Source organism: Cricetulus griseus, chromosome 7 (assembly GCF_003668045.3).
Source record: "Cricetulus griseus strain 17A/GY chromosome 7, alternate assembly CriGri-PICRH-1.0, whole genome shotgun sequence".
Taxonomy (NCBI): domain Eukaryota; kingdom Metazoa; phylum Chordata; class Mammalia; order Rodentia; family Cricetidae; genus Cricetulus; species Cricetulus griseus.
This window is the reverse complement of record NC_048600.1, coordinates 42767993-42790177: the sequence shown is the minus strand read 5'-3', so window position 1 is coordinate 42790177 and position 22185 is coordinate 42767993. Positions and strand designations below refer to the sequence as shown.

Sequence of the window (22185 nt, the reverse complement as noted above, 5' to 3'; positions counted from 1 at the left end):
ACACTGTGACTGACCAGCACATTAGAAAAATGCTCCAAGGAACCAGCTGTGCTTCTAGTCTCAGCTACTCCGGAGAGGTATGTGGGAGGTAAAAGTTTGTGCAACATATTGTAACAATCAGAGAGTCAGTCAAGCAGCACAGCACGCCAAAAGTAAGTTGCTGACAGGTTCCAGAGAAAATGCTTTACCTAGGGCAAGCAAGAAGCTGAGGGGACAACACGGCTTCTCTGGTTCAGCATGGTCGGTGCCTCCATCTCCTACGGAGGTAAGAGGTCTTCGTGACCTCATCACACTACCCTTGCACAGATGTACAGTCCGGTGTAACCTCGGGGCACATGTCCTCTGCCCATAGCCCAGTTTCTGCTGAGACCTTAGCTGTGCTGGGTGGCCATGGGACAGATGATGCCTCACCAAACTCCACTGCTAGATACCCAGCCTCAACCACCAGGTCAGTGCACAAAGCACGGATGGAAGCAGACACACCGGAAGTGGCCTCAGCTTCCGGCTTCCTGTGCGGCTGGCGAGGCAAAAGGCACCTGGTAGGCGTGTTCTAACCTGTACGACTGGTGACTGATTGGCCAGCCTACAGTCACTCCGAGGCCATGGGAACCCTTAATGGAGAACTACTTACTAAGTTCCTTCCCAGCTGGATCCATCTATTAGACAACTGCTGTCCGGTGGAGTTCCACTACCTTGCAGCTAAGACTGGAAGGTAGGTAGACATCTAGTGCTGTCTTGGAATAATCCTGGAACTTTATACTGAATTCCGGGGAACAAGACATATGATTCCTTTATCAAGTGAGGTAAAGTAACTCATTCACCTTCTCTAAAACTATTATCCAATTAGCTTTTTCGAACTTAACTTTAGTGAAACCCAAAGTCATTGAAGTATACATTTTAAAAGTTCACAACCTTGCCATCATAAAATAACATTTATTGGATAATAAATTGCACATCAGATACACACAATCACAGTTGAGAGAGTTCAATCTAGAGGTAATAAAACCAATGAGAATGTGTCAAGAACAGTAAAGCTGAAATGTTTAACAGAAGTACATATGGAAAACATTAACTAGGCATCAAAATAACTAGACATGGTAGACTATTCTTAGGTTTATATAAATGAATATTTTGTCTCCCCTTTCTCCCTACACTGTTCTTGCAGACAACGATCTCAATTCAAAGAGACAAAACACCTGTAGTTAGCCTTGGAAAGATAATAGTTATTTTTGTATCACATAAATATCTCCTAATATACAAGACTAAAACAGTTAAAAATACACACTTAAAACAAAATTTACCTTTTTAACAAAGTTAAAGCAAAAGCAGTTTCCTAATGAGATCCCTGCAACTTTCCAATAGAAAGTTCTTTTTAATAGAAGCTATAACCTACACCTCCCTTTGAATACATATATAATAACAAAAGCAAAATCTTAACATTTCAAATTGTTTGGCATCTTACATTATAGTCACCAGAACACTGCTACTTAATTTTATGGAACTTCAGGTGTCAAAAACAAAAATGTCATTTGTTTTAACTGCCTGGGTTACTGGGCCAGCTGTCTTCAGGGTTACAGGGATCTATGAACAGATTGTTAATTGTAGCAGCACAATTCTAGACAAAATATTTGAGTTCAACTCCAACAAAATCTAACATCACTTAAATACAAAGTGCAAACACTAGCATCTAAATTCCACTGGGAAATGCTGTTGTCATCAATGATGACAGTTTAACAGAACCTGATATCCCCACAGTCATGTTAAAGAACTGTTTTATTCACATTTTCATCATGGCATCAACAAAACCCATGAAGTTTGAGTTCAGTCTTTTCAGTACCAAGTTTCCACACTTCATAGTGTCAACATCCTGCCTACAACATGTAGTTAACTAACCATTCATAGCAATAGACTCTTACACTTTTTAATCCCTATATTGACTGCATCCAATATTTGTTAGTAGCACCTAACATGACTTGCTAATATCCTGGGCTAAGAGCAATCTAGTTGACAGTATAGTTAGGAGGATGAAAAGGCCATTATCATAAAAGTAGCCCAAATATCACTGGCAGACACAGCTCTTCATTCAACTCACAGCAGCTTGAGGATAACATACAACTGATGTTTTTAGGACCAAGTACACAATAAATAACTAAAAATATGCCTATTTCACAGTAGCATTCAGTTTTTTTCCTTTTTCTGCATACCAATCACCAGTAATATTATACCACAAGCCATTTAATAATTAAAAATCATTACATAGTAATGATTTTTGTAAACATGTCTTTTTTCTAATCTTTTGTGGGTAATCTTTGAAAATCTGGAGAATGCAGGAAAGCACAAACACTGAGAGGTAAATTGTGAATAGAGCCCCAACTAGAAATGCGAATTTCCATGTTCAAATGTGTGGCACCCCCTGCAGTACAAATTCACCTTCTTTTCTATTTAGAAGCAAAAGTGTATGGGGGCAGGGGACAACTTCCATCTTCTATATCAGTCACATTTTGTCCAAGTACCTTCTGACACATTTCCCTTTTATTCTTTCTGTACCAACCTTTTTAGTTAAGGGCCTCTTTTCCAATTTCATTCTCATCCTGTAACTCTTCAGTCTTCACTGAAATATTAGAGCATATGAGGCACCATACCATTCACCCACTCTGAGAAGCAAGAGAGTGGGAAACTAATGCTCTTGTTGCTGTTTAACAACAACCATTATATCCCAAAGTTAGCTAAAGACTTGAGACTACCTTTCTATATAATTCAAAGCCACCTCTGACAAAGGGCTGCAGAGACCAGAATGCCATTTCAAGTGTGAGAGCCCACTCCCTGACAGAATAATCCTTTATATCCTAAATGTGGAGAACAGCCAAGTCTGACCTTGACATACATAGCACAGTCTCAACTGTGGATAAATTGAAATAGTGGCCTCCATCTATGAGAGGGGCAACAGATGAGGCAAGGCTATTAACTTCAGTTTTTCTCAGCAACAGTGCTCTTCCTGTCTATCGTAAATATTAAGAGCTTAGTCACAGGGCTGGCATCATAAAATGCTCTTCTGTTAAAGGAACAATTCCCAGGTACTATGTTTCAGACACTGGCCCTCAAGAGGGCTTTATTTTTGTGCATAAAATTTCTTAGCAGTAATTCAGTTTTAGTAGATACTATATTTTTACAGTCTATTTACACAGAATGAAATCATATTTGCATACTAGCCAAAAGTCCGTGTAGATAGTTTTACTGATAGGTATATAATCAATTTGGTTGTAAAGTGTAGTTCTGTAAGAATGTGTACTTACAACATTCTTTGGTTCTTTTAATAACCACACTATGAAAATATTTTGCTCTAATGTTTATCTGTAATACCAATACCTAAAGGCATATTTGTTATCAATTATTTTGGTTAAAAACTCAATAATCCTCTATGTATTTGTCTTTGGAAATGGACACGAAATGTTACAATTTAATTAAAAAATCTCTAGCCAGTTGGTGGTAGCATATGCCTTTAATTCTAGCACTCAGGAGGCAGATGAGTTCAAGGCCAGCCTGGTGGTCTACAGAAGGAGTTCCAGGAGAGCCAGGGCTACACAGTGAAACCCTGTTTCAAGATGGGGAAAAAAAAATCTGTTTTGATATAGTGACAAGAAATTCAAGCATGAAGCATGGAGAGTCTTCTGTTGCCTTTTAAGAGTAATGAAATCAAGCTTTGAATAAAAGGAAGTACGTCCCAAGGCAGCCTCCATGATGACTGTTGTTCCCCTTCCTCTCCCAGCATCCTTGTCTCCGAGGGTTAACTTGTGGCACAAATACCATCAGATAGTGCACTGTCACAAAATGCTTGGCCTTAAGAATTACAACATGCCTAAATGTAGATGTCAACCTCATCACAGTTTGATGTTATGTGTGCTTAGCAAAGTATTGACTTTACATGGCGAGTCCTTTCAGATTTTTTTCAAAATTAAACAAAATAATATACTCACATTATTAGCATGCTCTCTAAAACATAGTTCTAACTATTCATAACCAGCCAGGAATGTGCTTCAAGATCTAGAGGCAAATCCCCTTAGAGAGGAACAAGCACTCCCCTCAAAATCTAATTGCTAGAGAATGTCAAGACCTGCCTCTGAAGTCCACAGATACTATCTTCAGCTGTTAACTAGCTGTGGATATGATGATACATACCAGTAATCTTAGCACTTGGGAAATGGAAACAGGAAAATAATGATTTTGAGGCCAGCCTGTACTACACAGCAAGAACCTCCACACACACTTAAAAAAACAAAAGCTGGCTCATTTGGTAGCTTTATATGGAGTTCTAAACTAGAAATTCACATTAAAACAAAACATTCTATACAAACATTACAATGAAATAGTTTTAGCATGAAAAGTATAAAAACAAATACATTCATTTTCCTAGATACTACATGTACAAAACTGGCAAAATAAAATAAAATTTCCTCTTCCTAAAATTCTTAGAAACCAAATTTGGAAAAAAAAATTCTAATAACCTTCATTTTAACAAAAACTAAATTATTTTGGCTTTTTTGTTGTTTTGAGACCGAGTCCCACTATGTAGCCCTGGCTGTCCTGGAACTCACTGTGTAGACCAGGCTGGCCTGGAGCTCAGAGATCCACCTGTTTCTACTGCCTGAGTGCCACCACACCCAGCAGTCAAAAGCTGAATTTTAAAGTTTCATGTTTCTCTGGCTCATATAAACGGAATTTGATCAAGTAGCTGAGTTCAAATCTTGGCTTCACATGTTATCTATGTAACATTGGTTAAGTCTCTTCTGTTCTAAATCAGGTGTAATAAATAATACTGCCGACATTACATGGAATGTGTGTAAAGTGCTTGATTAGCCTAGTGCCCCGCACATAAGCAGTGTTTCCCATCATAAAGATACTAAAAAGCCCACACAGTAGCAGCAAAAGCTTGTATTTACTTGGTGTTTCTCCTATGGGTTCGTTTATGAGTGATGAGATGCATATTCACTTTAAAGCTCTTCCCACACACCGTACATTTGAAAGGTTCTTCTCTCATGTGGGTCTTCTCATGGGATGCAAGTTCTGAATCTAAAGCAAAAGTTTTTGCACATGTTTTACATTTATGAGGTTTTTCCATGTCATGAATGGTTTGATGAGAAACAAGCTCCGAGAAACAAGGAAAAGTCATGTCACAATCAAGACATTGTAAGGGTTTAAATCTGGAGAATGAAAAAAAGTCGTCGTCATCAATACTGCAGTTCTTGGACTCCTCCTCGTGGTCCTTCTCAGGGAGAGCAGGGTATGAGGGCTGCTCCGGGCTCTTCACACACTGTGTGTGCTGGTATGGAGTGTCTGATGAGCCTGCTCTTTCCGGCAAAGCCAGATTTGTTTCCTGACAATAATGTTGATCACGGTCAGCACACTGATAAGAAGTTTTATCAGTATGACTCTTCTGGTGTTCTGCCAATCCTGGGAGCCACATAAAACCTCTCCCACATACATAACATGTATATGGTTTTTCCTTTATATGGCTCTTCATGTGTCGGGACAGGTGTGACTGCTGCCGGAAGCTGGCTCCACACTTGGTACACTTGTAAGGCTTCTCGCCAGTGTGGATTCTCTTATGTGTCCTCAGGTTGGTTCTGTGACTGAAGGTCTTCTCACAGGTACTACATTTGTACTTTTTCTCTCTTGAATGAATTTTCTGATGCAAAACAAGGTATGTATTATCATTGAAACTTTGGTCACAGTCAGGACACTTGTACTCATTTTTGGCTTCTTCCCAGGGAACTTCAATAATATCAGAAAGTGTTTTGACTCCTAAACATTGAGATAATTCTACTAATGGGGTTTGGTTTTCAATAGTAACCAAGAGGCTTATAACCTTAGTCTTGCAAGTTAAATTTTCACTTGACATTTTGCTTTCATGTGTTCCAACATCATCCTCAGATTTATCAGAGTAATGGACAAGGGGTGCAGCAATGGAGTATGTTTCTAGGGACAGCTCTTCAAGTTCCATAGACTCTAGGCTTAACTGCTGATTGTTCTCAGTCTTGTCTTCCCCTCCTGTTGATAAAAGCAAAACAAAGGAAAACATAGACACCACCTTTAGCTGACACTAGAGATAGAACAAGTTAAAGTAGTTACACTGAAGACCAGAAACTGAAAATGGGTTAGCTTATTACCCAGACACTAATAAATATACAAAAATCAGGAGCCAACAGGCTCTCTTGACTTCCCAAAATCAAAAGTCTATCCGTGTGGGTGGACTGCAAGGTTCCAGGTCAATCTGCAAAGAGAAGGAGCAAAGAATGACTCTAAGACAGGGTTTGGTGAGATGGGTACTGAGGACAATCTTGATTGGCAGTACCTAGAAATGTAGTTTTTTCTGTTTAGTCTATTTAGGTCTTAGGAATTTTTCATTATCTCAAATGAGAGTCAAGTAGTCAAAACCAGAATGGAGATTAGACAGACTTATCAGAAAAGAAAGAAAACAAAGATTTTTATTCTTTAGTAAACATCCGAATTACTAAAAAGTAGTTCTGTATCCTAGAGGGTCTCTAAAATGTCATCCTTCATAGAAGAATGATCATGATAAAGGTGTTGTATATAGACTACAGACAAATGATGACTGTCTTATCTCAAGGGCTAACAAAACCTAAACCTAGCATAAAGAATTCCTTTTAAATATCTTCCCTAATATAGCCATCACTAAATATCCATAGGTGAATACCTACAGATTCAACTAATTGCAAATTAAAGATTTTCTTTCTTTCTTTTTTAAGTCACATCTGTAGGGCCTACAGAGATGCAGAGGATCTGGGTTTAATTCCCAGCCACATGGCAACTCACAAGCATCTGTAACTTCAGTTCCATGGGACCCAACACCCTCTTCTGATGTCCTCAGGCACCAGGAATGCACATGGTGCACAGACACATGAAGGCAAATATTCATATACACAAAAACAAAGTAAATCTTTAAAAATTACAAGTTAAAACAAATACATAAAATAACCAACGTCTAAAAATCCATTCAAACTAATGAAATTCACAACTAATAACAAGGAAAAAAATCAATCAATAGAAACAGGCCTAGAGGGGCTGGAGAGATGGCTCAGAGGTTAAGAGCACTGACTGTTCTTCCATAGGTCCTGAGTTCAATCCCCAGCAACCACATGGTAGCTCACAACCACCTTGAATGAGATCTGGTGCCCTCTGCTGGCATGCAGGCACAAGACTGTATACACAGTAAATAAATAAATAAAATCTTAAAAAAAAAAAAGACCTAGAAATGTCATAGATTATTATAATTAGCATGTCCACACGCCTTTAATTCCAGCACTCAGGAGGCAAAGGCAGGTGGATCTCTTAAGTTTGAAGCTAGCCTGGTCTACAGAGTGAGTTCCAGAACACTCAGAGCTGTTACACAGAGAAACCCTGGCTAAAAAACAAAAACAACAAATATACTATATATTTATAAATATATTTATTTGTTTTATAATACACTTATAAATATAAATATATATAAATAAACTTGCTCAAGAGAAGCTGGAGAAGAACATAAACATGACAGAAGTAGAAAATATAAGCCATGAATTATGAAAAATAGTTTAGGTACCCAACCCTAGAAAAGATATGATGTCTATTCAGGCATAGGGATACTGCATATGGTTACCCCTAAGTGAGAAAAGTCACAATACCCCCCTAAGAGAAAATACATTCCCAATCTTTAGCAAATGACAATAACCTATACTAATGAAGTTTTTCAAGTAAAACTAATTTGACTCCAACAAATATTTCAGGAGATTACAAAGTATTGATACATAGTATGTGAGACCATGGTCACAGTTGTAGACTTGGTTTCTTTTAAGAAATCACTGGGGGCTGGAGAGATGGCGCAGAGGTTAAGAGCACTGACTGCTCTTCCAGAGGTCCTGAGTTCAATTCCCAGCAACCACATGGTGGCTCACAACCACATGGAAGCAGAATGTTGTATACATAATAAATAAATAAAATATTTAAAAAATCATTTCAAGGTTCAGGAGATGGCTCAGCAGATAAAATGTTTGCTATGTAAACTAATGACAGGAGTTTGGATCCCAGCACCCAACGAAAGCCAAATAGATGCTGTGGCACCTGTTACCCCAGCACTCAGGATGTGGAAATAGAGGATCCCAAGGCAAGCTAGCTAGCCAGACTTCAGTAAATAGAGTGGAGAGTGACTGACACACACACACACACACACACACACACACACACACACACACACACACACACACGAGAACACGGTTATGCACACTAGTACTCACATGCTCTCACAAGAAAAGAAATTGCAGACTTTGAAACTTGTCTCATTCAAATTCTTGCTATAGTCATATAAGACCATATATACATACACACAAACATAAATCACACATCACCAATGTGAACAAGTAATAAAATTTCATCCTACAAATGATGAAAGTTCCATAATGCAGGAGAATTGTCTTACCTATCAAATCCAAATCCTCAAAACACTCCAGTGTGGCTTCTCTACTGTTGGTCTTCTGGGCAGGGTGTAGACTCACACATTCCTCTTGAGAAAAATACACGTCCAGATCTTCAAACAACAGTGGTCCCTGAAACAGGAGAGCCCTGTTAGTATAAGAGTGTTATTACAGGAAGGCTGAAAAAAGCTAAACCCTTTCACATATCAAAAAGAAAAGGCTTGGTGTAAAATATTCCTCAGCAAGGGATTCTACGAGTAAGGTCAGAAGGGAAAGCATAAACGTAAATTTTGAAACAGTGGTGTGAGAAGGCAGTACACCGAGACAATGTAGCCTTTCCTGAAAAGATGAGTGAACAATTCTTTTTTTTTTTTATAAGATGAAGCAGAAAATTTTTTTTTTTTACTTATTATGTATACAGTCTTGTGCCTGCACGCCAGCAGAGGGCACCAGATCTCATTCAAGGTGGTTGTGAGCCACCATGTGGTTGCTGGGAATTGAACTCAGGCCCCCTGGAAGCACACTCCGCTCTTAACCGCTGAGTCATCTCTTCAGCCATCCCCTCCCGCCCCCCCCCCCGAGTGAACAATTTTTGGGGAGAGAAATCTTTAGGGTAAGGGTGCTCTGAGGGGGGAGGAAAGGGGAAAGAAGAAAAAACGACTAGGCAGTCCAGTAGGAATCTTGAGATATTTTCAGGAGTTCCCTACAACCTTTGCAGTCTTGTCTGTCTTCCTCATCACTGTGTTTGCTCAGCATCGTCCACCACCTAAGTTTACCGTTCCTATAAACCCACAGAGCTTTTGCTGTGATTAAAAATCACCTGCACTTAATTATCACTATTCAACAGGTGTAGAGCCTAGAAATCTGCCACTTGGAGAAGCATTCCAGCAAGACACTTTGAGAAAGTGTTACAGACCCCTTGTCAAGGGCTCTCCTCCCCATCTGGTAAGTCTGAAAAGAAGACAGCTTGGTGAAAGGGTTATCTGAGGAGGCACACGCGAGTCAGGACCTGCGTGTCTGTCCCTCCTGCGAGGAGGTCAGGGCACTTGTAGCAAACAGCGACAGAATTCACCTGGTCATCTGATGCGGGGAGCGTGGACGCCATCTGGGAAAGCGAAGGGGTCCTTCTTCAAGTCCCCACGATGGGACAACACTTCGAGTGGGGATAACAGTCTCTAGAATCTCGGCTGCCAGGCCTTTCCACACCCCGCTGAGGTTCCTCGAAACCCTCAAGCTCCTTTGAGAATCTGAGGCGACGGCTTCTTTCTCCAAAACAGCCTTGAAACGGACCCACTCAGCAGCCCTGGAGCACTGACAGTCTCGCCCTACTCGGCAGAAGCGGCACGAAGCCACGCCCAGCCGAGACGCGACAAAGGAGGCGGAGGCCTCCACAAAACTCCCACGCTCCCATGCTCCCCACGCAGTAGCTGTGGGGAAACCGCCGGAAGCGACGCGCCCTCCGGCTCAACCATCCTGCATTCTGATTGGCCAAAGCGCTCCCAAGGCGGCGGTCCCTCTTCAATAGGCCAATTGAGCAGCTTCCTGAGGACCAGAATCGCACCTAGCAAATGAGAGACGTAGTTACTCCTGAGCTTCTACAAGTGGCTATTTCCGGTTCCGCTGGCTGGGTCTCAGTGGTGAGTGCCCGCATGTTGGTAGGGTCAGTTGCAGCAGTAGGATAGCCTCCGAGGTACCTGATGATTTCAAAACAGAGGCGGGAACATCCGGGAGTCGGTCATGGGATGCGGGAACACGCAGGTGCTGTGGGCCTGAGGTTTTTATCCGACAGGGTGAAGTGAATGAGAGGCTTCGAGTCCCAGGCCTACTTTAGGCCTATGGTCTATAAGAGGTGTCTTGTGCAATCGCAAGTTCAGGCCAGGTTAGCCTGGTTGCTCATGTGCAACCCAAATTATTCTAGGGGCATGAGGATCAATGTACCCCACAGGTGCAGTCCAATAGAATGATTGGGACCCACTGCTGATATCGATCTGATTTCCTTCACAGGACCTCACACTGGGCCTGCACCAATGGCAAATGTCTTGTAACCATCACTGAGTGGCGAATTGTAGATTCAAAATCTGAAAGGTCGAGCTCTTTCCAAAACTGCCACTTAATAGGATAATTGTGCCAAAGTTTTTCCTTTGTTACTGAGGGTGAACCTATGGCTTCACACATAGACACTGTACCACTGAGCTGTACCCAGGCCCCTATCCTTTTTAAACTTTATTTTAAAACAGAGATTGACCCAGGCTAACCTTGAACTTACCCTGAAGCCCCCTGCAGGCCTTACACTTAGGGTCCGCTTGCCTCAGTATCCCTAGTAGCTGTCACCCACCGAGACTGGACAGCTTTGAACTTTGATTTCCTCAGCTGCAAAGAGCCCACAATGCTTTGCTTTGGTAATTTAGAAGATAATTTAAAATATAAAGTGTTGAAAAAATTGCCAGTTTGAAGGAGTTCTGGGGAGGGGGTAACAAACAGGATAGTACCTTGAAGATTCTGAATAATCCCAATTCTATTTTTTTAGAGATAGGGTCTTACTCTACGGCGTTGGCTACTCTGAAACTTGATATGTACACCAGGCTGACCTCCAATATTCAGAGGTCTGCCTCTGCCTCCCAAATTGCTGGGATTAAAGGAGTGCACCACTATGCCCAGTGTCAACATAATTTCTTTCTTTTTTGGTTTTCTTGAGACAGGGTTTTTCTGTGTAATAGCCCAAGCTGGCTGCAAACTCAGAGATCCACCTGCTTCTGCCTCCCAAATGCTAGGATTAAAGGCTCAGAGCCATCACCTTCTGACAGCCAACATAATTTCATTTAGCATGCTGATAATGGCAATGGAATACGGATAAAACATGCTAAATTTTATTGTGTCATTTACCCATCCCAAGTTTATCAAGAATAAAAATTCATTAGGGTTTGGCCTAACATGTTTCAGTGCAGTGCTCTGGTACAAGAAAAGGATCTAACATGCTTTGAGAAAAGAAAAAAATGGAAATAGAAAACCTCATAAATCACTAACATTTATCACAAGGGTCATCTACTGATAGCCAAGCTGTCTGGAAATGGATCAGTAAAGAGGCTACCTAAAAGTCCCAGGATAAAAGTGACAGGCACAAAAATAAGAATAAACTTCCCTACAGACCATTTCAAAAGACATATATTGAAGAGCAGTATGTAGAGTTCTAAAGCAAAGGTATATTCAACATGTCTTGATGCAACTCATGTGACCATCTGTCTCCTTGATTTGTGCTTGCCAATTTTATTTATTTTTTATTATTTTTTTTTTAAATGGATGTCTCATTTGGGCTAAGAATCCCTTGATACAGAGCCATGGTTCTTTACATTGAGCCTTCTTTTTCAAGTATTACAAGTTCCAATAAGCAAGTTCCAATAACTAGAAACTAAGTAATAGCTTACTATCTAACCAGAGAAAAAGTGAGCCCTGAAATGGGTGAGTCAAAATTATCCTCAGCTTTGCTGGGTGGTGATGGCACACACCTTTAATCCCAGCTCCTGGGTGGCAGAGGCAGGCAGAATTCTGAGAGTCTGAGGTCAGCCTACAGAGTGAGTTCCAGGACAGACAGGGCTATACAAAGAAATCCTGTCTTGGGGGAAAAAAAAGAGGGGGGAGGGTGGCTGGAGAGATGGCTCAATGGTTAAGAGCACTGACTGTTCTTCCAGAGGTCCTGAGTTCCCAGCAACCACATGGTGGCTCACAACCATCTTGAATGAGATCTGGTGCCCTCTGCTGGCATGCAGGCAGAAGACTGTATAGACTGTATACATAATAAATAAATAAAATCTTTAAAAAATAATAAAATAAAAAAAGAAGAGTAATTTAAAAAAAATTACTAATTTAAAAAAAAAATGTTTTCCTCAGCCATTGTAGGTGTTAAGTATCAAGCAAACAAATGAACTGTGAAACATGAAAGCTTGGGACTTGCTTAAAGTAAAGAGCTGAGATAAAAAAAATAAAAAAAAAAAAGTCTAAGGTAAACAAAGATGGGAGTAAGTTAGAGTATTTGCCTGACGTAGTTTGGGCCTCAGCACCACATTTTTATGCTGGTGTAGTGACATGCATGTCCTCTACTAACTGAAGCTTACAAACTGAGGTGGAGGCAGAAAAACCAGGAGTTCAAGGTCACCCTCAGTTCCACAGCTTGAGGACAGCTTGGGTTATATGAGATCTGTCTCAAAAATAAAACAAGCATTGATACTTTTCACCATTACCTGACATTTGTAGCACTAGTTACTATTTATTGCTTGTCTTGCTTTTTTCTACCACCATTTTTTGCCTCGTCTGTATTAATTGAATATATGAATCATTTCTTTCTTTCTCCATTATGAATTATGTTTCCTTCATAAACTTTTTCCTGGCTACCTAATATATACAGTTAAAAATGAATCCAAATCCACTTCCCATATCACTGTATTTCTCTTGAGATGCCCAATACATTGTAATAGGAAAATACTCCTGTTTTGCTGAGTTTTTACTATAAATGGATATTGAATTTTTTTCCATTAATATGATTGTATTATTTATTGTATTAAGTAATTGTGACATAAAATGTTAACTCAAGTTTATAATTCCTGAAACAAAACAAATTAAAAAACCCTTAAACAACCTTCCATGTACATATATGTATACATATACACACACAGAAACACATACACAAAATCTGAAAGAGTGCCATCATTTGCAAGATTTTCCATTTTCACCTTTAATGGTAATATCAATGGCAAAAGTAAAATCTATATGAATGGAAGTTTTCTCTCTAGCCAAATGTCTTCTTTCTGAAGACCTTAAGATCACATTTTATTTAATTAAAAATAACTTAAGACTGGTGTGGTCTGGCATGGTGGCATAGGCCTTTAATCAAGCATTCAGGAGGCAGAGGCAGGCAGATCTCTGTGAATTTTAGGCCAACCTGGTTTTTCATACTGAGTTCCAGGCCAGCCAGTGCTGCATACTGAAACCCATCAAAAACAGATAAGAGACTGGTATGGTGGTATATACCTATAATCCCAGCACTCAGAAGTTTGAGGCAAATTGAAGATCTCTCTCTCCCACACACATAACTTTTTTTTCAATTACAAAAGTAGTTCATTTTTTAAAATTGTTATTACTGAAAGATAGAGGGGATTTTAAAGACTGTTGGAGGTTAATGACTATATCCTTTGTTAAATAAAACTGTTATCTGAGTATTCCAGTTATTCTGACTATTAAGAAATGAACAAGCATTTAATATATGCATCATCTCTTGTCCAATTGTCAGGCCCAGTCTCAAATGTTAATGGAGAACCATACCCTCCATGGCATTGCCCTAACATTCTGTGGTCACATGGTTAGCTTATTCCACCTTTGTGTAAGAAGTGGTATTGTCCATGGTGCTTTGCCTGCATGTATGTCTGTATACTCAAGCATGCCTGGTGCTCAAAGAGGTCAGAAGAGGGTATCACATTCCCTGTAACTGGAGTTACAAGTGGTTGTTAACCACTGGGAGGGTGCTGAAAACTGAGCCTGGGTCCTCTAGAAGAGCAACAGGTTTTTTTAAATTGCTAAGCCATCTCTCCAGGCTTACTTGTGTTATTTCATAACAGAAAATTTTCTTCGGCTTTTGGAAGTAAAATATGTGGCTCCTTTTTTTCCAGGATTGGACTTTTTTTTTTCTTTTAATGCATCTACAGTGTGTGTATGGTGTGTGTGTGCGCGCGTGCATAAACATGTTCATGTGTGCATGAATGAAATGCATATGCCCATGGAGGTCCAAGGATAATTTTCAAGTGTTACCTTTAGGACCACTGTCCACCTCCTTTGGGATGGTCTCTTATTGGCTGGAACTCATCAATTAGGCTAGACTCTCTGATCAGGAATGTCAGAGATCCTGCTGTCGTTATCTCCCTAGTCCTGGAATTACAAGGACCTAGCATTTTCATGTGGGTTCAAATATTGAACTCATGTTGTCACACTTGCAAATACTTTACTGATTGAGCTGTGTTCCCAGACCTGTCCTGGTTTTGATCAATGGAGGTAGTAGTAACCCTTTAGAAATACAAGCCCGGACAATCCGTTTTATCTCATGACAGTTTCATGGAGCCATTCTTCTCTCCTGAGTACTTCCGACATCCAAGTAGATACTGGTCAACAAACTGCCTGTGGAGCTTACCATGAAGAGGCTTATTTTTTTAAAAGCTTGTTTACAAGGTCCTGGAAAAGATGTGTTTGGTGTTTTCCTGGAAAGGCTGCTTTTGAAAACTCATGGTTTTCCTCCAGTATGTCAGGCAAATTGTGATCCAAATGAAGAACTTGTGGCTTTTAATGCTGAACCACTTGGTGTCACTGAAACCAATTTGTTTCTTAGCTTTTGTCCTCAACAGCTGGCATACTATAAATAAAGGCCCTGGGTGGATGTTTCATTGCAAAATGAGGACAGCACCTTTCAGTGTTGTTGAGAAAATAAAATAATATATTTGAAGGACTAGCAGAGTATTTAACTATATATATATATATATATATGTATATATATATATATATATATTCACTCATACTCAATTCTAAAAATTCTGTTTCTACAATAAACACTTGTTGAAATCCTTTCTCTCTTTCTCTGTCTCTCTGTGTGTCTCTGTCTCTGTCTTTCTCTCAAGCAATATCAAATCTTCAAAGCAGAGTGTGTTCTGAATCCACAATGCCTGGTTCCTTTGTAAGTGAGAAGAAAAAAAAACTGAACTTCCAAGCTTGACCCTTGCACTTTGTTTTTGTTTCAGTGTGCCTACACTTGTGTGTTAGAGTAAGTATGCTTGTGGGGGGCTAAGGACAATCTTCGATGTCATTCTTCAACTGCTGTCCATCTTTTTGGTTTGATTTGGTTTTTGGAGACAGGATCCTTTACTGGCTTGGAACTTGTAAAGCTGGCTGGGCATCAAGTCTCAAGAGATCTACCTTTCTCTGCTTCCCCGGTGCTGGTATTACAGGCATACCACACCTGTCGTTTTTTGTTTTTGTTTGTTTTTATGTGGCTTCTAAGGATCAAATTCAGGTTCTCGTGCTTTAACAGCCAGCACATTTTATATTGGGCCATCTCCCCAGCCCCACTATTTTTGAAACATGGCCTCATGGTCTTCCAGGCTAGTCTAGAATTTATTATTAAGCTGAGGTTGGTCTCAAATCCCTGGTTACCCTGACTCAAATTACAAGTCCTGAAATTACAGGTGTTTGTCATCCCAGTCAAATACACACTTGGATTTTATTTCTGAAGAGACTGTTTTACCATGAGAATAAGATCCCTGAAAAGATACCAGGAAACTGGTAAACATGATTAACTGAGACTTCTAGTAGTAGAGTCAGACAGGAAAAATTTTCACCGAGAATCTTTTAATTCTATCTAAAATGTTTGTCACAAATATGCATTGCTACTTTTTTTTTTAATGATTTAATGTCAGAAAATCACAAAAGTGAAGTCAGACTCAAAACACCTTGGACACGTTTGTAGAAACGTGAAGTTTAAATATGATGATTCTTCTAAATTGAAAAAAAAATGGAGCTGGACATGTTAGCAACTATATAATATGAGTACTTGGGAGGTAGAGGCAGGAGGATCAGGAGTTCAAAGCTCAAGGCCAGCCTGGGTTGCATGAGAACCTGTCTCAAGAAGAAACTGAGAAAAATAACCAAACATACTAAGGCTGTACACAAAAGTAATATGGTCCCTTTCACCTCAGCTGTCTAGGCCAAGGGATTGACCATATGCCCTGCTGTAGCAGGTGAAGCCTTCTCATTCTTAGAACCTACCTGGCAGGCAATTAGGTTTGTTTCCAAAGTTAAAATGTGGCTAATTAAAAACAATTTTAACCAACATTCTAGGACTTTTTCCTAAAGAAATACACATGGTCCCCAACTTAGCATGCCTCCACATAATAGTTTTTCAGCTTTCCAATAATAGATCATTACACATTTAGTGGAAACCATACTTCAACTTTTGATAGTTTTCGAAGCTAGCAATATATGGCACAATTCTTACCTGAGGTGTTGGGCAGTGGGTGCTACAGCACCCAGTCAACCCTTTGAGCTGAGCTCTCTACAGTATACTATGTTGCCAGGATTGTTTGGATATAGGTGGCCAACAAATTACATGAAATGTCAACATTCTGTTAAACACGGGCTTTATGTTAGATGGTTTTTGCAAAATTAGAGGCCTATGTAAGTGTTCTAATCATATTTAGAGTAGGCAAAGCAATGATGTTTGGCAGGTTAGAAATATTAAATCCATTTTTTATTTTATTTATTTATTGAGAGAGGGTCTCATGAAACCCAAACTGGCCTCAAATTCACTTATGTAGCTAAGGATTGCCTTAAATTCCTGATTCTCCTGCTTCCAAAAGTTCTGAAATAATAGTCATGTACCACCATATCCAGCTTTTACTGTATTGTGCATTTGTGTGTATGTATGCACAAGAGTGCACTCTCCAGTGTCTGTGCTTGTGCATGCACAGATGAGTACATGCATGCTTGTGGAGACTAGAGAGAGATGTCAGTGACTTCCTCTATGGCTCTCTATCCTTTTTTGTTTTTGTTTCTTGAGACAGGGTCTCTCACTGAACCTAGAGCTTGTCATTTTGACTAGACTGGCTAGCCAGCAAGACCCGGGAATCTGCCTGTCTCAGAACCCCCAATGCTGCAGCTGTACGTTCAACACTGTACCAACTTTCTCCCCAGTCCTTAGTGCATTTTTAGCTTGTGATATTTTATCTTATTGTGGGTTTATCAGTGTATCATTGTGTGTGGAGCAGCCTGAGTAATCAAAGTATGTAGATGTGTTCTGACTTTGGGTATTCTTCATCACTGCCTAAATAGTGTTGGGGTAACGTGATCACCCGTCTCTGCTCTACTCTCTTCCCAGTCCATCTACTGACTCCCTTCCTCAGACAGGTCAGAGGTAAGGCCATGGGAGGTTTAGTATCACTTAGGGATGAAGTAAGACAGTAGTACTGGACTCTTCTGCTAGGGGCTGGATAGAGCATGAAGACCACGAAGTCTATCAACTACAGTGATAGATGCCTCAATTTCTGGAGAGATTATGACTTTGGAGAAGAAGGAAAGAGCCTAAGCATGTAGTTGAAAGCTTGTTGCTGGTCCTGGGCCAGAGAAGCCTGATTCTGTACCTGTCTCAGAGGCTAGGGAAGCACTAGGGAGCTAAGGCAGAATTAAGAGTTTCTCTTTGAGGGCCATGCCTGGCAGCTTGCTTTCTCCAGCTTGCCAGTGTGCCCCCCACTGCAGTACCTTTAGCAGTCTGTTTGACCGGAAGCCAGAGGAAAACAATTAGTATGCTTGATAAAGTCCTTAGGAACCAAAGGGAAAAGAAACAGAACTCAGCATAGGGGTTCTTGATGTAAAAAAACAAAGGAGGGAGATGGCAGCTTTGTTCAAGCTGTAACAGACTCAATTCAGTAGACTGCAGAAGGGGGTGGTCATTACAAAGCTAGTAGCATGTTGAGTGAAGTGGAGGAGATACATTAAAACACATCAGAAGATAGTGAACTAGAAGGCAGAGTCTTAGATGCTTAGTACTGCACTGTGCTGATTCAGATTAATTCCAGTGACCAGAAGATGGCCCCCTCCCCTCATCCTGCTTAGGGTTAGCTGAACTAATCAGTGAGCCAAGGGAGAGCAGAATGGCATTAACTGATTAAACCTTGTAGATGACTTTGGAACAGAGGCTCAGGTTAAGAACACCTGTATGGGAGAGAGTAGCTTTGTTTTGTTTTTTAGGGGTTAGCTACCTTTACTGTCATTGTAATACCACAGTGCTGAACTTGTCCTGGAGCTAAATGAGACTTGCTTAACACAACATCCAGTAATAGGAAGCTCCAGGAAAGCAGTGATCATTTTCTCCTTTGTGTTTAAAAATAGTGGTTTCAGGGCTGGGAGATGGCCTAGTGAATAAAACACTTGTTGCACAAGCGTGAGAAGTAATCCCAGCACAAGGGAACGGGAGACAGGGAATCCCTTTGACAAGCTGGCCAGTTGGTTTAGCTGGGATTGGTGAACTCTAGTTTCATTGAAGGACCCTGCTTCAGTACAGTGAAGATCCATCAACTCTGAGCCTTCACAAGCACACACACACTTGCACACATGTGCCCGTGCACATTCAGACATGCATGTTTATGACACAGGATCTCACCAGACACCTTTTAATTTCTCAAATTTGTGTTTTCAAGGCTTTGTCAGTTTATTTTAGAACTCTGGAAGCCAAAGAATGTCTTACTCTGTCATCACCCAGGATGTGTTTCTCAACCTTTAATGCCTTTTCCATTCACCTGTGAATCCTGTTGGATGCTGCTTCTGAGTTAAATACAAATTCTGACTGAGACAATCTGTGGGGGGGTCTTTATTTTTAACAAGCCCCAAGGTGATGCTGATGCCAAACCCCAGCCCAGACAGTAATGAGGATGCAGGTAGGGTTCTGCCTGTCCTCTGCCACTGAATGAGTTTACCACTATGTGCTAACAGGCAGAAAATTGGGGGGGGGGGAGTTGGAGAGTAGGCAATTTCCTTTCCATAGTTTTCACTTGTACATTTAACATAGTTTTATCATTGATATTTTAGCAATGTTATTTCAGGAATGTGACACAAGTTGCAGACATCCCATTCCCTCTTGCCTCAGCCTTTCCTGTGCTGGGATTACAGGTGTGTGCCAAGATCACACATCAAGATCAATCTTAAATATTTTTCTGCAGCAAGTTTAATTAGAAATAAATTTCAGTAATGGTACACCAAGTAGAATTATATTGAAGGTTCAAAATGACCTGAATGGGTCCAAACATGATGATAATCACCACTGCTTGTACACAGTACCATATTTGTGACACTTCAATCTACAAAATTGTAAATTTTAACGGTCTTCATTTTGTCCGAGTGATTTTCGAGTCCTCCTTTAAAATTAACAATTTATACTGTCACAAAAAAGAAAATATAAATATAGGTTGCTTACATAAATTATGCCAGCCATATACAACATACTACACAGGCAAGATAACTATTCGCAGTTGACTTTTATCATCTTGTTTCACAACTCTTGGTCGTGTGTGTGTGTGTGTGTGTGTGTGTGTGTGTGTGTGTGTGTGTGTGTGTGTGTTGCAGAGTATGGAACCCAGCCCCAAGGCCTTCTACCATTTAGATATAAATGCAACCCCAAAATTCTAAAATCCTGAGGAACACCTTAATTTTCAAAAATATCAAAAGAATACGGCTTTGATATTTCAAAGATGGTGCTGTTTTATACAATTTGAGACACGAAATGTTTTTGATATTTACATCTTTTCAGGGTTATTTTAGCCCTTGGCTGTACAGTTTCTGTTCTTGTTGTTTTTGTTATATGGGTCATTGTAGTTATCCGAAAGCGAAAGATAAACTTTATCAACACCGGTTCCCTGGTGTCGAGAACTGAATTATCTTTGGATTACATCTGGATAAAGAACCCTCACCCCGGTCCTGAAGGCCCACTGCAGTAATAGCCCAGAACCACCCTTCTGAGGCTGTCAGCGCGAGCGCAAGGCGGTGCCATTGAGTCAGGGCTTCTGCAATCACCGGCGCTGGCGTCTACTAACCTCCAGGGAGGGAAGAACAGGCCAGCGGCGGGGCCGTGGGGTTCAGCGTCTGGGAGGCCCTCTGGCTTCTCTGACCGGCTTGATCGCGGAAGGGCGCAGAAACCACGGCCAGCCACCTGCGTCACGCAAGCGAGAGCGGCTCAGCAGCCAGCAGCTGTCTGGCGCTTCCGCAGCCGCAGCCGGCGCGGGCAGCTTTGGGATCACACAAGCCTGGGACAGCTGGCGGGGCCCGCTCCCAAGATGGTGGCGTCAGCGTCAGGGAGGGTGGCACCACGTGGTGCAGTGGCCAATGATCTTCCGGGCTGAGCCGCCGGCAGCGCACGAGAGGCGGAAGTGCCGCGGGCCGCCTTCTCCGTCCCGGCTGCGGCCCCTGCCGGTTACATAACCCGTCGCGGGGGCTCCCGCAGTTCCACGTCCGCCTTCCCGGCTTCCCCAGGATGCGCTGAGCCCCGCGACGCCGTCCGCTGCCGCCGGCTCCCGTCCGAGGTGAGGCAGCCGGGGCCTCGGCGGGTGCAAGTCGGGGCGGTGGGGAGGTCGCAGCCGCGACCCCGAGGGCACTGGCCGGCCGTGAGAGGCCGGGTTCCCGGAGAGCGCGTCCTTCTACAGACCTCTGCGCGGCCGCGCTTCTTAGCGCCCAGTCGTTTCCGTGGCGGCGGCAGCGGCGAGGGGCGCGGAGGGGCGTCGGGAATTGGCCTTTCCGGGGACCCTCAGCCAGTGATTGCAGGAATTGGAAATGGAAAGGCGGCATCCTCTGGGTTTGCTGGAGGCGAGGGGTCTGGTTGCCTCGTCTAGCTCCCGCTTCTCTTTGGGGACTTGTTGCGCCGCTGGTAATTGCCGACTTGCTTGCACTCGTGAAAGCCGAGGACCCTGCTTGGGATCCCTCTGTGTCTTTCCATTCCAGTAGTACTTTTTTTTTTTTTTTTTTTTTTTTTTTTGGTATTCCGGCAAATGGAAGCCTTCCATTTCTGTTTACTAGCCAAGCTGACCCCCCCCCCCCATCGACTCTGGCTTGTCTCTTCTGAATTGGAAGAAACACTTGCCAAGCAGAAGAGTGGATCTATGGCCAGTGCTGTTTGTCTTCTGGGAAAATTGGAGCGGGGTCTTGGAGGGGTTACTCCTTGCCTGAGTAACCTGAATCTCCAGCAAATGCCTGCCTGCCCCGCCGGTGTCAAAACTCAAGGCTTGGGGAGCTCAGGCTGCAATAAACATAAACTTTGGCTGCTTTATTGATCTGTTAAGTCTGCCAAGTCCTTGAGCCATGTGCTTTTGGGTCATTCTTGTCACCCTTTGGTCTTGAAAGAAAAGAATAACATCCTAACAATGTGGCTCACTGTGGTGCCTGGAGTGCTAATCAAGAGAGAAGTTGCCAGTTACAGGTTTTCCTTTGTCAAAGTACTGAAAACATAAAACCCCTTTTAGTGTTTGTCTGACCCAGCAGGCAAAGTCATATTGCTCCAGAAATCATTTATGCAAATACTTGATTCCACATAGCCATGTGACATGGAGGAAAGTTTTAGAAGTCCTGTGACCCGTGTTACCAGTTGAAACATCAGGAAGAGGGGGGTCTGTGACAAAACAAAAAACCAAGTAAGTGCACACACACAGGCATACCCAAACTGCTCAATTAGTACAGGCAGGATTAAACACTAGAGGAATCTGAAGGGCTATAGTTCCAAAGTGGTGGACTGGTCATGACAGTAAACATAAGTCTTCCCACCTCCCCCCTTCAGGGTGTGTGTGTGTGTGTGTGTGTGTGTGTGTGTGTGTGTGTGTGTGTGTGTGTAATAAGAATAGTATTCAGCACATAAGCCCTTTGAGAGTGGGGTATGTATTGGCTCTTCTAACAGGTTATGGTTTGCTAGAATTTCAACTCACAGACCTAGACAGTTCCACGACAGGCTTCCCTGGAGGAGTTTATAAGAAAATTGATGTGTGCTGGTGTCAGCACACATCAGACCTAAAACACGAAATTTTGTTTTTAAAGTCTGTGTGTCCTATCTTTAGCCTCTTTTAGTTGTAACTTGAAGAGACTTTGTCACTGTTTATTTCACCCATACCCACACACTGTGTGGAGAGTATCTTTAGATTTGATTTGTACAAGTTGCATA

The 22185-nt window shown here is 41.6% G+C and overlaps 2 protein-coding genes across 9 annotated transcripts in view; one reads left to right on the top strand and one right to left on the bottom strand.

Moving 5' to 3' along the window:
- Positions 1 to 913: 913 nt before the first annotated feature.
- On the bottom strand, positions 914 to 20993 carry Znf597 (zinc finger protein 597). 5 transcript variants are annotated; one of them, XM_027424030.2, is made up of 3 exons: positions 20078 to 20283; positions 8471 to 8597; positions 914 to 6268 (listed from the first exon to the last, which is right to left on the bottom strand). In XM_027424030.2, exon 3 carries the CDS (start codon positions 6074 to 6076, stop codon positions 4934 to 4936), a length of 1143 nt encoding a protein of 380 aa, XP_027279831.1. In that variant the 5' UTR covers positions 6077 to 6268; positions 8471 to 8597; positions 20078 to 20283; the 3' UTR covers positions 914 to 4933. The 5 variants fall into 5 exon arrangements, with proteins under 5 accessions (XP_027279831.1, XP_027279830.1, XP_035304138.1 ...); XM_027424029.2 differs by lacking the exon at positions 20078 to 20283 and adding an exon at positions 9538 to 9913 and having other exon boundaries at positions 914 to 6045; XM_035448247.1 differs by having other exon boundaries at positions 6080 to 6268; positions 20078 to 20993.
- Positions 10004 to 22185, top strand: part of Naa60 (N-alpha-acetyltransferase 60, NatF catalytic subunit) — a 30747-nt gene continuing 18565 nt past the window's right edge. For 2 of the 4 annotated variants that reach the window (XM_027424035.2, XM_027424032.2), the window contains exon 1: positions 20428 to 20563. The gene's annotated coding sequence lies outside the window, so the exon portion shown is untranslated. Of the gene's footprint in view, positions 10103 to 20427; positions 20564 to 22185 lie in introns of those variants that run through there. The other 2 variants (XM_027424033.2, XM_035448250.1) reach the window with 2 other exon arrangements.

Bases quoted from the DNA above. Each gene is read 5' to 3' on its own strand.
- Znf597 (XM_027424029.2), bottom strand. From the start codon at position 9,570: ATGGCGTCCACGCTCCCCGCATCAGATGACCAG. The intron at 8,598-9,537 runs GTGAATTCTGTC...CTCCTGTTTCAG, and splicing joins TCCCCGCATCAGATGACCAG to GGACCACTGTTGTTTGAAGA. The intron at 6,046-8,470 runs GTAAGACAATTC...TTTTATCAACAG, and splicing joins TGAGGATTTGGATTTGATAG to GAGGGGAAGACAAGACTGAG.